Raw genomic sequence first — 15,519 nt, forward strand, 5'->3', positions numbered from 1 at the left:
GTTGGAATGTACTTTATATTTAAGCCGAAATTTAGGACTGTTTCAGCAAAGACCTAGGATCTTTTTAAAACCGTCGCGTCTCCGTGCTCAAGCCAACACGGGCTGCGTTTCCCAGTGGCGGCGCCAGGACCGTGGCGGACAGAACCCGGACTGAGCGGAGGCGGCCACGAGGCGTGGGAGGGAACAGCTGTCTAACACCAGCGCTTTCTTAAGGACATATGTCGAGTCCGATCACATGGTCACCGCTGCGGCCGCCCAGAGCCGGGCACAGGGGCCACCCTTCGGAGCGGCGCTGGGCTGTGCACGGTCCCCGACAGGTACTGGGTGGGTCGGACCTCGGCAGGAGACAAGCCTCGCCGGGCGCGGGTTTGTCCTCAGGTGGCGCCAGTCGGGTCTCGTTCCCACCGGTGTGAGCTCTGGAAGGTGGACACAGCAAAGGGACCGCCACGGAAGAGCCAGGAGGGAAGGGAGGTTCCAGGTGCAAGGGCGGGTCAGACGTGTGAGCATGGACACTCGGGGAACCCGGCTGACCTGTCCTTTGCGGGGGCTGAACCCCACCTCCTTGGCCGCTTCCTGTTGCACATACGACCCGGTTTCAAGCAGTGCATCCTCCACGGGCGGCTTGACCGCGGTTTCACACCAGAGAGACTGAGCAGAAGCTGGAGTCTATGTTCGGGTTTCTCTAGGTTGTTCTCAGCTGGGTTCCCCCAGTTCGCCTCCGCCACATGTAGACTGCCGTTAGTTCCTGAGGAGGTCTGCGAGGTGCTGGCATTCCCTGGGAGCCGGACAGAGGTCGTCCGCAAGGTCATGATGCAGCCGCAGTCCTCTGACATTCGCCCGCGGCTCAGCCACGTAATGAAACTCCCTGTAACTCAGGACGTAGGTTCCTTTCTCTAAACCAAGCAGCACTCTTTATACAGAGATTTTTTAAACCAATTAATGTCTTGTGCAGGGCGGGCCTAGAGCACTGTTTCCGTAATTCATATTTACTGAGAACTGCAACGGGGGCCCAAGGGTGAGGGGTGCAGTCCTTCTTTTGTCCTGTCTCTTGGGAGACAGCAGCAGACTCTTCCGGCTAGCCCACCCTGCAGGACCAAGCGCTCGGAACTGTAAGTGCACGGTGGCCGAGCCAGTGTCCACCAGCCCCTCACCCCCGCCGGGTTCCGTCATGTGCCCCGCTGTGCGGCGCCAAGCCCGAGGGTTACCTGAAGACGCATCTGTGCGCGGGGCTCCAGCCGGCAAGCGGGAGCCCAGTCCGTGTGCTTCCTGACGCGCGGGGGAGGCCGGCACCACCTGCTCACCGAGCTTTCTGCACCGAGGGGAGGGATCTGACCTCACGGACACGACCGGCAGCGCTCCAGCCTCGCGGCGACCCCAGGCAGCACACACGCCACACCAAGGTCATAAAAGGGAAAGGCAAACGAGGCATCTGTCCTGGGCGCTGGGAAATAAGGCGCACAGGCCCACGGACTCGAGGTGGAAATAAGCAGATTTAGAAGTTTATGCTAGATGTCAGACATAGCTTGTTTTATTAATATTATTTTTTTCCACTGATCAATAACTAAACTAAAAGAGTTTTCAAAAGAGTAGACGTGCCCGTTCAGCTTAACCCTGGTACCTGCGGGCCCGCAGAGCGCGTCCGGGGGCAGGAAAGTGCTTCGCAGTCTCTTGTGCTTTTCCTCGGACCTCGGCTTCCCGTGCAGGGCGCCTCCGCCACGCCTTGTCTCACAATTCATTCAGCGCCTGCATCGGTGGTGTCCCCACCGTCCTGTGGTTCTCAGGCAAGTCTCAGTCGCACGGACGGTCCTCCAACGCAAGATAAAATGGTAAAAAAGAAAGAAAACGCACTGAGCTGAGCAATACAGTCCCTAGCCGACGGCCTGCTCTCCAACTCCATATTTTAATATAAAATACTCGTACAGCACACTACACCTGTCTGCTAGCTGAATACGGCTACTGGTGAACTCTAGACAACAGAAAAAGGAAATGCTCTCTTCCAATATCTAGGAACAGAAAAGAATTCCAAACACGATTGGGATGTTGCTTTAAAGGCAGGAAAACATTGGATAAAGCAGCACTTCCTCCGTCACCGAGCGGACCCCACCCCCCGGGGTCCAGTGTGTCCGTCTGTCCCCACGGGGAAGTCCTTCCGCGCACGTCCCCCTGGCTGGTCACAGCTCCCACGCCGCAGTGTCGTCTCCCACCAGAAGCAAGCATCGCTCCAGGCTCCCTCTTGTGACTTCTTCGGTTAAGAGTTAAATAATAATTAATGTTGCTCTAAGAGTTAAAAACCCAGGGTGCAGGCCGGTGTCCTGCTGCGGGTGTCATGTCTCGGGGAGCTGGTTGATGTCCGTCAGCTTGGTGTCATTCAGGATGGCCCGGATCCGCTCCAGGGAGCCCGCCTGCCGGATCCGCTCCAGCTGCACCTGGGAAGTGACAGTGAGTCAAGTGCGTGTGCCTCAGGCCCAGATTTTCCCAAACGGACTTGGTTTCCTGGAGACGGGGGCCCCCTCCGAGAGCTTCGTTGCCCGTGGTAAGCGCTGGGACTGCGGCACGGATGACCCCTGACCCCGCCGACTCCACAGCAGAGTTGGGGGAAACAACCAACCTCCTGGATGTCCCCGCAGCCGGGTGTGGGGCCGAGAGAACCCTCCAAGGGGAGGACCACGCTACGCTGGGCCTTGAAGGGAGGGGTGAGGGGACGGTGGCACGGGGTGCTCAGCAGAGGGAAGGCGGTGCTGTGGGCTAGCAGCTGCGGGAGTTCAAGGACCGCGGGACGCAGGAGACGAGCCAAGTGCCAACGCCGGCCTGGCTGGGAAGGATCTCCCATCTGTGCCCAGGACTTCACTTCCCTCGCAGAGCGCCAGGGAGGGGGGCCTCACCCCGAGGGCCAGCAGGTACGCTGTGCGCAGCAGCGGCCCGTTCCCCAGGGCCTCACCTGCAGGGTCTGAGAAAGCTTTACGAAGTCTCTCTGGACTTGCTCACTGACGTCGAGCTCCGTCTGCAACCTCTGAGCTTTGTTCTTCTCTTCAAACATCAGCTGTTCCACAGTCACCTACAAGGTACAAGTTTCCAGTGAGGACCAACACCGAGCACCACGGCCCGAAACACGCAGGAGACCAGGAAGCCGAAGCCTGCGTCTCCGGGACGACAGCCGCGTGGAATCCAGTGCCTCCCCCCCGGCTGCCTGCTCACGGCCTAAAATGGCTCGAGGACAAAGCCTACCCACTGCTCACCCTCACCCCCAGCAGCCCCGGGACCATGATTTGTCAGCAAAAAGCTGCAGTGAAGACCCCATACCCGCCCTGGGCGGCCCCTGCGACCTCCAGTCTGCCCGGCAGGAAAGCCTTCAGCAGGACCACGCGGGACAGGACTGTCCGGAACACGGACGCGGTGTTTTTATCCCTCAAGGCCTGAACACACAGCTCGCGGAGACCCATCCTAGGAAGCAGGCCTGCGCTCAGCCTCGAGCGGGGCTGATCTCAGGCAGCACGTACTTGGGGGATGGGTCCCACGGCTGGCTGACAGCAGTGTTCACGGCGGCAGCCGGTGCCAAGTGCGCCTATGAGCCTGGAGGGCCGGGCCTGCGGAGCTGGAGGCCAGCCGCGGCAATCTGACTCTCCCAAGGTCCTTTCCCCTCCTCGCATGGACAGCCCGCCAGCCCTCGGGGGCACTGCTCCCGGCTGCCACGTCCTCACACAGGCAGCACACGACCCCACATTCTTAGCACTACTTTTATTAAATTACCAATAAAGGTATCACCTTAGCAGCAGTCTCTTTCTTTAACTGTTCTTCCAAAGTGATTTTCATCTCCTGGAGTCCCTCAAGCTGCTGAGACTTCTCTCTCAGTGTGGCCTCCAGCTGTGAAAGAAAGGGAAAGCCAAGCTGAGAAAGTTCCTGGGGCCTGGAGAAGGAGCCCCAACCCTCGGGCGCCCCAGGCCCTGCACCCCGCCTGCGCTGTGCCCACCCTCTCACACCGCACGCCTACTGTCCAGGCTTCAAGACCTCCTCTTTCTTTCATCAGACATCTGTCAGGGACCTACTACCAGGTCCTAAGGCCTGGGGACTGAGAAGGCAGGAGGTAGACGTGTGTGTGACTGACGGCACGTGAACACGGAGCAGCTTTTAATTCTGCCAGAAAAGCGGACGTGACATTGGCCCTTAACAGAAAAATTCTCCAGAGGGAGGAGAGTGGTAAGGGGAGAAGGTGGGAAGATACTTGAGGGGGACTGTAAAAACACGCTCAGAACTGGGGTGAGTCCCTGCTGTACCAGGCCCTGCAGGTGGCTGCGGGAGACGACCCCAGCTGGGCCGGGAGCACGGGCTCCACCCTGGAGACAGCGGGAGCCACAGGGGTTTGACAGCGACAGTCACGACGGCCACCCAGTAATTCTGAAATACGAAGAGGAGCTGGAGGGGTACACGCTGGAGGCGGAGAAGGACATCAGGCTGGTACGACACGCGGGACGAGCACGGAAGTCTGAACCCAGACAGAGGTGCGTGTGGACAAGATGGGATGCACTCTGAAGCAGGTGACGTCTGCCCCTGTGGCCTCCACAGCACAGGAGCCAGACTGCACTGGGCTGAGGAGGGACCGGAGGATGTGCAGTCCAACGGGACCACAGCATGTTTGTGGAAAAGAGGTCAGGAGGTGAAAGTTACAGGCCCCCGACTGGGAGGAAAAAACGGAGGATGCCCGGAAAAGATGGAGGGATCAGCAATGGAAGGCCCAGCAAAAGCAGGCCATCCCCTCCTGAAGGAGCAAGAACGGGCCGGGAGTGAAGGCGAGAGTGCGCAGCGAGGAGCCAGGACACCGAAGGCGGTCGTGTGGATGATGGGCATGAAGAGGACTGGGGGGGACAGTGGACGGACACACGGACCCGCAGAGCTGCTCAGCCAGTGCCGTTGGCAGCCAGGGGGCAGGGCCGGAAACGGACAGAGTCCGGGCCGCGGGTGTAGGTGGAGACGGCGTGAAGAGGCAAGCAGCTTGGAAGGAAAGACGGTTGAGCCACCGGGAAACCACAGACAGCGAGAAAGGAAGGGTGGGAAGGAGGGGCTGAGAGGGCCGGGCCTGTGGGATGAAGGGCGCACCCAGTGGGGGCACAGGTCAGGGGTCGGTGAACGGAATGGGGTCGGCAGGCAGAGGTGCTGACCTCAAGAGGACCTCAAGCCAGTGAGAAACATGCCCTCTCCTTTGTCAGAGGCTGCGCTCCTGCACGTGACCCCGCCTGCCTGTCCCCCCTTCCCCGCGCGGCCTGTCTTCGTTCGCTTGCCCCGGCACCGCGGGATTCGAGGAACAACTTCCCGCGAACCTTGGGAGACTCACCTGTCCTTTTTCTACTTTTATTCTTTCTAGTTCAGCTTTTAGACTAGAAATGGAAGCTAGAAGGGAAAAAGGAGAAGCGTTAGCGCTCACTGATTACTTTCCTCGTTTGCATCTTCTACCGCACGCTCCATCTCGGTGAAAGCAGACACTGAGCGCCGGAAAGCAGCGCCCCCTTCTCAGGTACCCAACCCCCCGGCAGCAGCATGGAGCTCAAGTACAGGCAGAGGCCACACGGAGTGTGTGTCCTGCACCACGTCTAACTCCGGGGGTGCGGGGGTGCAGCCCAGCAGGGCTCTGGTGACACCGCAGGGTTCTGCCAGCAGCAGCCAGCTCCACTCCCTGAAGGGGGATTGTGCAGCTGTTACGTCCCAGTTAAATCTGAATTTACTCTGGATGTACCAGAACATCTGAAAACCCCTTCATTCTTTCCTCTACCTCCCCTACCCATTTTCTATCTTCCACATTCCTAAACCAGACAGTACTGTTTGTAATCCGGAGGTCGGCCCGCGTCCCCACCCACTTCTCCAGGACCCTGCACTCCACCCACTTCTCCCAGGCCCCACCCACCTGCCCCGCCCACAGCCCGCGTCCCCGCCCACTTCTCCCAGGCCCCACCCACCTGCCCCGCCCACGGCCCGCATCCCCACCCACTTCTCCAGGACCCTGCGCTCCGCCCACTCCCCCAGCCCCGCCCACGGCCCCGCCCACGGCCCGCGTCCCCGCCCACTTCTCCAGGACCCCGCGCTCCGCCCCCGCAGCAGGGCCGCGTCCTCACCTAGCTCCTCCTTGCAGTTTTCTATCTCCAGCTGCAGGGTCTCCTCGAGGTTCTCCTTCAAGCACTGCTCTGCCTGAATCTGCTCTTTCAGGAACAGGATCTCGGCCTTCAGCTTCTCCTCCGTGTGCTCCGCCGCGGTCCGCACGTGCACGATGCTCTCTCGGTATTTGAGGACGAGCTCCCGCAGCGCCTGCACGCGAGGAACCAGTGCTCACCAGGGGTGTGACGGGACAGACCAGACAGCCCGCCAGCACTTCCTGCCACCAGACTCGCGGGTGTGGTTTTAGATGGTTCAGAAGCTAAGAGCGAGCGCCAGCTCCCTCAGGCTCCCCGTGATAACGTTCAGCATGGTGTAGAAAGAAGCCATGTCCAGCCACCAACGTGCACTGCGGACCGCATGTCTGTCCCTCAACACTAGAGCGGCTTCGAGGCTCCCACGATCCGCGGGCTAACTCTGGTGAGGACCCAGAAGATGGAAACGGGGAAGCGAGTGTGGGATCTGAGGACGAAGTGGATGTACTCACTCGGGGACTCAGACACTTGCACGGCTGAACGGCTGCCACAAGCCGGTGCTACCAAAGAGCAGCTTTCCAGGCTGGGCGCCTGCCCCTCTATGATAAATTCAGTTGACATCTTATTTCCCTAAATTTTAATTGTCCTCCTTAAAAAAATCCAATTATATCCTGAAGGAACTCTAAGGTGAATGCTGGGAATCTCAGATAACTACCACATGTATACGAAATCAATAACAGCAGAAAAAAGAGTAATGAGAACACGGGTAAGAAAAACCTCCGAAGATTTACTCCTGGAGCAGGTCTAAGAATCAGGCCTCACAGGCCAGACTGCTTACGTGCTTCAAGCATTCTAGAAGTGTGGTCAGTCTAGGAATGCAAAGTCCAGAGAGCACGGAGAAGAGGATCACGCCCCCACAGAGAACCGCTCATCAGAGCGCTGGGAGCACAAGCGGACAGGTCCCTACACTCTCTCTGCCGAGATCAGCCACCAGTTCAGAAGGGGGAGCACCAGTGACCTGCATGGAGACACAAGGCCGGCAGGGCAGGGGGCAGAGATAGGGTGCTGGGGGCAAGTCCGCAAGGTGGCCCCATGAGTAAATACAAACAAAAACCAACAGTAATGTTAATACGTACACAGGAAAAAAAAACAAGGAGGCCCAAATTGTGGAGGTTGAATCTGCAGGGTAGGATCAGGGAAAACTGTTACAAAACTATAAACTTCTGTAATGTTGACTTTTAGATAATTATAATTTTTTTAAAAAACTGACATGAAAGATCTCACAAGTAACATCTATTTTGTTTTGAAAATTGCTCCAAGAAGTCTCTTCCTTGCCTGTACTGTTGACAGTCTCCTTGGGTTTAGCCTCCGATGCCGTTTGCGGATGTTGAAGGACGTGATGATGGGGCAGCCCCAGGGCGGGGAGGGTCAGAAGATGTGAACGTGCCCGATCCGGCTGATCTCAGGCCGGGTTAGTAATCGGATGGGAGACGGTCAGGACCGTCTCTGGGAAGTGGGTGGTTTCACAGCCCAGATTTGTCCAACGACAGAGGAACAGAAGTGACCCGGAGGGGGGCGGGTGTCGTTCACCCTTTCCAGTGTGATACAGAAAACCAAGCACCATGAGGAGCCAGCCTGGCAACCCTTCACACATCCCATTTCTGGTGCACTCTCAGCCTGGCCCCGCAGGAGTCACAGACCGACTTGGCAAAGAATTCTCGGGACACTGAAAGCACGAGCAACAGGAGGGAAAATAGGTAAAGCGGACTTTCTCAAAGCTCAGAGCTTTTGTGCTTCAAAGGGCACCATGAAGGCCGTGAAACAGACAATCTGCAGGGCGGAGCAAAATATCTGCAAATCATTTATCTGGAGGGACTTAGATCCAGACTAGATAAGAACCATGTAACTCCACAGTAAAAAATAAATAACCCAATTTAGAAATGAGCAAAAGATCTGAACAGACGCTTCCCCGAGGAACACAGACAAATGGCCAATACACGGATGGGAAGGCGCTCAGGATCATTGGCTGAGCGAGCAGGGAGTGCAAATGAGAACGAGAGGCCGCCCCACACCCACCGGGACGGCTGGAGCAAACAGCGAGACGAGTACCAGCGAGGACGGGAGGGACCCTCAAGCCATCCCCGCGCAGCTCTCACAGGCCCTTGCAACTCCTCTGAGGTTTGTCCCCAAGAGAAGTAAACCCCAGTGCGCACACGGAGATGCCCCGAATGCCAAGCACAGACCAGCAGGTAAACGAAACGTCCACACGGCCACGAGCAGGCGCTGGGACGCCGCTCCACAGCACGGCGGCCCCAACAACAGCTGCTGTGGGGAAGAGCCACACACACACCACCACACGTGGCAGGATTCCAGCCCCACGGAAGTCCACGGCAGGGCCGTCCACGGGAAGAAAAGAGGTGCAGGGCGGTGGGGAGAATGAAGGGGAAGGGGCTTCTGTTTGAGGTGATACACATGTTCTGAAACTGTGGTCATGTGGTCACATCTGAGAACATACTAAAAACCACTGAACTGTACGCTTTCAGTGGGTGAATTACTCGGTATGTGAATTCTATCTCAGTAAAGCCTGTTTTAAACCAGAGTTGGTTGGCGGCCATTTCAGAAACGGTATTAGTTTGCATTTTTGATCCCGTGGAAAGGAGTTACCTCCACAGTGTCTGGGAGAATGAAGTCTTCGGCTTGCTGTAGCGACACGTGCAAGCTATGCTTTCCCTGCAGACTGTCGTTCTCCTTCTGTAACCTCGCCAGCTCTTCCGACACCTGCTCCCGTGACTGCATCAGCACCGCCTGAAACACACACAGCGATCACAGCCACCCGGGGTCCCACCTGCTGAGAGCTGCCCCAGAGAAGAAGCAGGCCAAGCCGAAGGAGGGCCGAGGATCGGGGGACGTGATGAGGCTCTGGGAGACTTCCAAGAAGCCGCCCAGACACGCTTCTGTACTTGCAGTCTTTTCATCTACTTGAGGAGACAGGCAAGAAGCAAGGCCTGAGTACGTTCTCTACTGACCGCTGAAAAGTACTGGGTCTGTCCCCGACAGCCCTGCACCTGCAGCGGCCGACACAGCCAGGACTGTAATCCCATGGAGCACGTACTGCAAGACAACTGCGTCTCCTCACGGCATCCGTTCAACAGAAGCAGGGAGAGCCAAAGAGCACGGTCTTCCTCCTTTGCACGTGCACATGTGGACATGCAGTCATCTCAGGCTCTCTGTGAACGGCCCAATGACCCCAAAGAAGGGAAGTCATCAGGAGGAGCCACGGTTAGGAAGGACCTGAGCAGCTCGTTCTTAGAATGGGACAGGCTCCTACTTCTGCATACTGACATGCAACATAATTTTAGGTATTTAACGAGAATTTGAGTCAACATAAAAGTTATTCCAGTGAATCTGACTATATCATAAAATTCTACAAAAGTCTTTGATTTCTGCTCATTTTTAATACTCATGTAACTTAAATGTAAATATAATTACTCCGCCAACACTTCTTTAGCAGCCGCTACGCTCTACGAGGCACTGTGCGGCACACGGGGTACAGAGATAAAAGCCAGAGCCTCTGGGGCGCCTGGGTGGCACAGTGGTTAAGCGTCTGCCTTCGGCTCTGGGCGTGATCCCGGCGTTGTGGGATCGAGCCCCACATCAGGCTCCTCCGCTATGAGCCTGCTTCTTCCTCTCCCACTCCCCCTGCTTGTGTTCCCTCTCTTCACTGGCTGTCTCTATCTCTGTCAAATAAATTAATAAATTCTTTAAAAAAAAAAAAAAAAAGCCAGAGCCTCTGCCCTAAGAAGCTCACACCGGGGTGGAGGGAGAGCTCGGCAAAGCGACAACCGCCCGGCGGAAGTGGTCCGAGCGCTGGGACAGAGAGTGGATGCAGCAGCGGTAAAAGGACAGAGGTGTCCCAAGGGGAGAGGCTCAAGGCCATTTCCCAGAGAAGGTGATCGCTGCATCCTGAAGGACCAAAAGGCTGCTGGTAGGCAGGCAAGGTCACACATGAATTTTTGTGAATTTTCCTGGCTCGCTCTTCTCTTCAGACCAGAATCCGCTGTGCCTTAGGCTCACTTCTAACCCACTTACAACGTCATGTTATATTAACATCCCACTCTCTCTGGGACGTGAAAAAGGGGAAAGAATAAAATGTATATAGTTGCTAACTTTTGTAGAGAGAAAAGCACAAGGATAAAGCAAAAATAAAATGGGAGCGGGTAAGAACGGGGTGAAAGGAATAGGGAATGGACGAAATCTGAACATTTATCCATTTTTATAGTTTTGACTTATGAACCATGTTGCATGTTCAAAAAAAAAAAGTAAATCAAAAAGGAAAAAGGAAAATCTGAAAATGTAATACAAACGGAAACAAATGGAACTGGTAACATAACCACAAAGGAAATGGTTACTTCAAGTAACTTGAAACGCAGCCCGTGGCCCGTAAATCCTTAGCTGGGATCCGTTCTAAGGGCAAGAAGAGCTACGAAGAAACATGGAACCTCGCTCCGTAGTTCTGCTGTTGGTAGTACTGAAGTGGTCACTCTGGAACTGTGCTGTCCCCGCCAGAACCAAGTGACCGCACTGACTGCCGACAGCACAGCCAGCCCTCACAGCACAGCCCCCTGCTGTTCGGAGCCCCCGCCGACACGCTGCATCTCTGTGCTGCTCGTGCCCAGACCTCTAACCGGAATCGAATCATGCGGGAATAACCAGACACATGATCCTTGGAGGCAGTGGGTCTGGGCTCTGCAAAAATGCTAACATGTCACAAAAGACCAAAAAAAAAAAAAAAAAGGAGGGGGTGACTGTTCTAGATTATCGGAGACTAAAGTGACAAGACAGTAAAAAACAGTATGTGACCCTTGACTGGTTCCTCCATCAAAAAATCAGAACAAAACACCGAAACCACCCCTACAAACAACACGGACTTTGGGGACCATGGTCACATTTTAAGGAAGTGAGGACAGCGCTGTGGTGGAGGAGAACCACCTCTGTTCTCGGGAGACGCGCGCGGCACGGTGTTTGCTACTGATTCCAAATGGCTCAGAAACACACGTGCGCACACAGATGGGAGAGAGGGAGAACACACCGCAGTGCGTGTGAAAATGTGGCCAAATGCTGACAACCGGGAACCCTAACTGAAGACGTTAGGAGGGTTCAGTCTGTGAGCCGCTCAAGAGGGACAGTTTTCCAAATACACTGTTGGGGGAAATACTAAGACCCCAGGCACGGCCACAGCTGCTCCTGTGTGAAGGGGCAAAGAAATGGAGTCTGTCCCCCTCACTACGAGAACCGCTGAAGGTCTGTCAAGAGAAGGGTCGGGCGGTGGAGCTCGCAGGACCCCAACCTGACTTTGAACGCTTCTATGGCACCTGCACCACATTCGTTTTAAGTGAAGTCCACTCGGAGCGCGTTTGCAAAGGCAGGTGCGGCTGAGAAGACAAGCGAGGGAGAGATGAGAGAGGAGGGAAAGGAGCTCGACACTGAAATTCGGTCGGCCTGTGGCAGTGATTTCTCCACCGACAGGTATATTTCATATCCTCTGACGCGTGAAAAGGTATGGAAGCTGCTGGTCAGTGATTAGAATGAGATGCTCAAGAGACCAGGGCTAGTATTTAGGGATCAGCTCAGAAGACGCTCAGGTGCTGACCCGAGGCCTATCCCAAACAAAGCATTCCCACACAAGCAGAGGCTCTGCCTCGTCACCCCGGGCAGGGCTGGACAGAGGCGCCTCTGTAGGACCGTCCCAGCGGGCCAACTCGCCATCGGCTACTACGGGTCATCAGGTGTCGGGTTCCAGCTTCGAGGAAAAGGAAGAGCACGGCCAACAGAACCAGCCTGGTGAGGAAGGAGGCTCCAATCTGGGGAGCTGCTCTGCAGGGGTCCCAGCCAGCTCTGCGAGAAGCTGTCTGCCCCACCCTCTCAACACGCCGGCGCCGACACTCCCGGCCGCACAGCAGTGACGGTGCGCCTGTCGACTCCCAACTCCCGTGAGGCTAATGAGACCGCTTTCAATCAATGAGCTGTTCAGGAGAGGGACAAGGACGGTTCAAACGCTCCATCTGCTGGGGCTTTGGGAGATTTCAATGTTCACCTCGTATTTAGAACCGACAAGCAGTCCGAAGTTTATTCTGTTGAGGTTTCCCAAATCAGAAAAGTGAAGTAAGTTAAAGGTGAGAGTGTTTTTTGGTCGGGAGGCAGGTTTAAAAAAGGAGTGAGGTCTTTACATAAGCTTGTCCGTTACGAATGTTGCTTCAGCCGCAGAGGGCGGAACAGTGTGGCCAGCGGGTCAGGGAGACGCAGCCACGGCAGAGGGTCTCACGACGGAACAATAAAAGGACCTGTGTAACACAGTTAACGCTGATTTAAATGTTAACTTACCATCTGCTCCTGAGCGTCCCTTTTTGCCTGGGAGAACCCCTGCTGTAACTCTTCAAGTAAGATCTCAGACGCCTGGGCTCTTAGGACGAGTGCAGAGATCTTAAAAGACAAGAACGCACACACACACAGTATCGTTAGGAAGCCGGTGATCCTGACACGAGCCCTTCCATCCCCTGCTTATTTCATGTCCAGAACTGATGTTTTCTTCGTTTGTCATAACCCGTCCTCCCTCATTCCACAGACGTGCGTGCCTCTGCTGTGTCTCAGCCCTTCGCGTCACACAGGACAGCAGCAGAGGTCCCCGGGGTCGTTCACTGCCGTCCACGGATCTCTAGACATAGACGTCAATCCACGTGGCCTACTTTTATTATCCTTTAAGGAGCTTTTAGGAAAGAATCAATAAAAACTTTGAAACTCTGGGGCGCCTGGGCGGCTCAGTCGGTGAAGCGTCTGCCTTCGGCTCAGGTCATGATCCTGGGGTCCTGGGATCGAGCCCCCCATTGGGCTCCCTGCTCAGCAGGATGCCTGCTTCTCCCTCCCTCACTCCCACTCTCCCACTCTCTCTCTCTGTCAAATAAACAAAATCTTAAAAAAAATTTTTTTTGAAACTCTGTCCACCAAAAAAAAAAAAAAAAAAAAGCACACAGTGTAAAAGCATAAATGGCTCTTCCCTGAATGAGCTTCCGTCTTCCAAGATGATTTACTTAAGAGCAATAAATACATGATTAACACCACTGAGCGCTCAACCCTTAGTTTTCATGGTCCTGAGAGGGGCCCTGTGAGAGCTGGGGGGCTCGTAGCCCACCGTAAAACAAACCAACATGCGTGTGTTCAGATGTGGCAGACATCGTTACCGCCGGCACCCTGTTTCCAGGACTGGGAGAGTAGGTCGTGGGACCCAGACTTCCTAATGAGAATTAGGAAAACCAGACAAAAATATGAATGGTAGCTACTGGAAGGCACCAGAGAACAGGGCACAAAAGATCCACAGAGCCCTGGGCCAGACAGAGGACACCTGGAGAGTCAGGCAGCATCTGGAACAGCTCCTCCCTAGAACCACGTGCCAGTTCCCAGAGAAACACAGGGGACACCACGAAGCTGAGCGCCCCAGATCAGGTGGCAGAGATGAGAGTCAAAGGGAGCCTGGGAAACATGCTGCACCAGGGACTGGGTCCCTGGAGGGCGACATCCGAGGGTAAGGGAAGACTTTAACCCGACCTCGGCAACTTGATGTACTCTCAATTCCTGTGACCGGATGGATGATGTAATCTCAATTCCTGTGACCGGATGGATGAAGGTGGTCCAGGATTGTAAGGACCACTACTTCCTTGCCTCTCATGAGGAAAATGGCTTTTTTTTTTTTTTAGAGTTTTATTTATTTATCTGAGAGAAAGAGAGCATAAGCAGGGGAAGGGGCAGAGGGAGAGGCAGAGGGAGAAGCAGGCTCCCCACTGAGCAGGGAGCCCGATGTGGGGCTCGATCCCAGGACCCTGAGATCATGACCTGAGCCGAAGGCAGATGTTTCAGCAACTGAGCCATCTGGGAGCCCCAAGAAAATGGTTTTATATTATTTCAACGTTTTCCCATAGAATGTCCAGCAGTCTAGTAAAAATGCACAAAGAAACGGCAGGATAAAAACAAAAGGAAATAATAAGACACACACAGGTAATACAAAGAGGTCTAAAGTGAATCCAGGTTTGTGAACTGTCAGAGACAGACTTTAAATGTATTTGACCTGTCCAGAGATTTAAACCAGAGAATGGGAAACAATGGAAAGTAACCAAAAGGAAATGATAAACAGAAAGAAAAACAATTATCTAAATCAGAAATTTCAATGGATGAGTTTTAACAGATTAGACCCATTTGAAGAGAAAATTAGTGAGCTCTAAGACCGATCTGAAGAAAGTAAAGAAGTCAGAAAATCCAGGAGAACCCTGAAAAGCCACGTAGACACAACGTGCAGGCCTCACGCATACAGGTATCGGAAGAGACACAGCCCGTGGACGCAAGCCGGCGGAAGTAAAAATAAGCCCCCGCGGAAACCCTGTACTCGACCCCAAGGGACGCCCCAGAGAGAGGCCACATGTCCACCTAAGTCACACACAGGAGCCTCAGGACACATGTGTCCCCAAGAGCTAAAAACTAGAACCAACACCAGGATCCCTCCACAGCAGAATGGACACATTACACCACGTCCGTGTAACGGAACACACCCCGCATGGGTGTCTGGCCACTGACGCATCGACAAGACGCAGGAGCCGCGCAGACGTAAGAACGAAAGAGACCGGGTGGGACGACAGGATTCGTTCACAGGAAGTTCAAGAACGAGCAAGACCACACACAGTGCCCCAAGTCAGAAGCCTGCCGCCTCCGTGTGCGGGATGCTCAGCAGGAAAGAGCACGACTGGACCAGAAAGTTCCTATCTTGACCCAGGTGACGATCGCCCTGGTCAATTTTTTCGCATGTTAAAACTCATCAAATTTTACACTTGAGATTTATGCACTTTACTGTATGCAATATCTCAATAAAAGCAAGTTTTTAAAAGACACATAATGGCTGAGAATATTCCAATTATGATGTAAACACATCCATTTAGAAATGCAAGAAACCCTGTGAGAATCCCAACAGGAGAAACACGAAAACACACACCTTGGTACAGCACAGTAAAACTGCTGAAAACAAGATGGAAAAACAAACCCTGCCCCTCACCTGTATAGCACGTGCACCAAAGTCAGTTCTAGATGCATTTTTAGATATAAACGTGACTACAGACAATGAGGCTTCTACAAAAATACATAAAAACATCTTCATAACGCCAAGGTAAGAAAATGTTCTTTTTTTAAAAAAGATTTTTTATTATTTATTTTAGAGAGCGCGCGAGCACACACACGAACAGGGAGAGGAACAGATGAGGAGGAAGAGGGAACGGAAAGAATCTCGAGCAGACTCCACGCTGAGTGCAGACCCCAATGTGGGGCTCAGTCCCACGACTCTGAGATCATGACCCGAGCCGCGATCGAGAGG

The 15,519-nt window shown here is 54.4% G+C and overlaps 1 protein-coding gene across 2 annotated transcripts in view; it reads right to left on the reverse strand.

Moving 5' to 3' along the window:
- Positions 1-1,506: 1,506 nt before the first annotated feature.
- RABEP1 (rabaptin, RAB GTPase binding effector protein 1) overlaps positions 1,507-15,519 on the reverse strand; it is a 96,758-nt gene continuing 82,745 nt past the window's right edge. For both annotated transcript variants that reach the window (XM_040629856.1, XM_040629855.1), the window contains 7 exons: positions 12,495-12,593; positions 8,778-8,918; positions 6,102-6,291; positions 5,327-5,382; positions 3,763-3,861; positions 2,939-3,055; positions 1,507-2,426 (listed from right to left, as the gene is read on the reverse strand). In XM_040629856.1, coding sequence (XP_040485790.1) covers positions 2,325-2,426; positions 2,939-3,055; positions 3,763-3,861; positions 5,327-5,382; positions 6,102-6,291; positions 8,778-8,918; positions 12,495-12,593 — 804 coding nt within the window. In that variant the 3' untranslated portion in view covers positions 1,507-2,324. The remainder of the gene's footprint in view (positions 2,427-2,938; positions 3,056-3,762; positions 3,862-5,326; positions 5,383-6,101; positions 6,292-8,777; positions 8,919-12,494; positions 12,594-15,519) is intronic.

This window comes from Ursus maritimus, unplaced genomic scaffold (assembly GCF_017311325.1).
Source record: "Ursus maritimus isolate PB19 unplaced genomic scaffold, ASM1731132v1 scaffold_14, whole genome shotgun sequence".
NCBI lineage: Eukaryota > Metazoa > Chordata > Mammalia > Carnivora > Ursidae > Ursus > Ursus maritimus.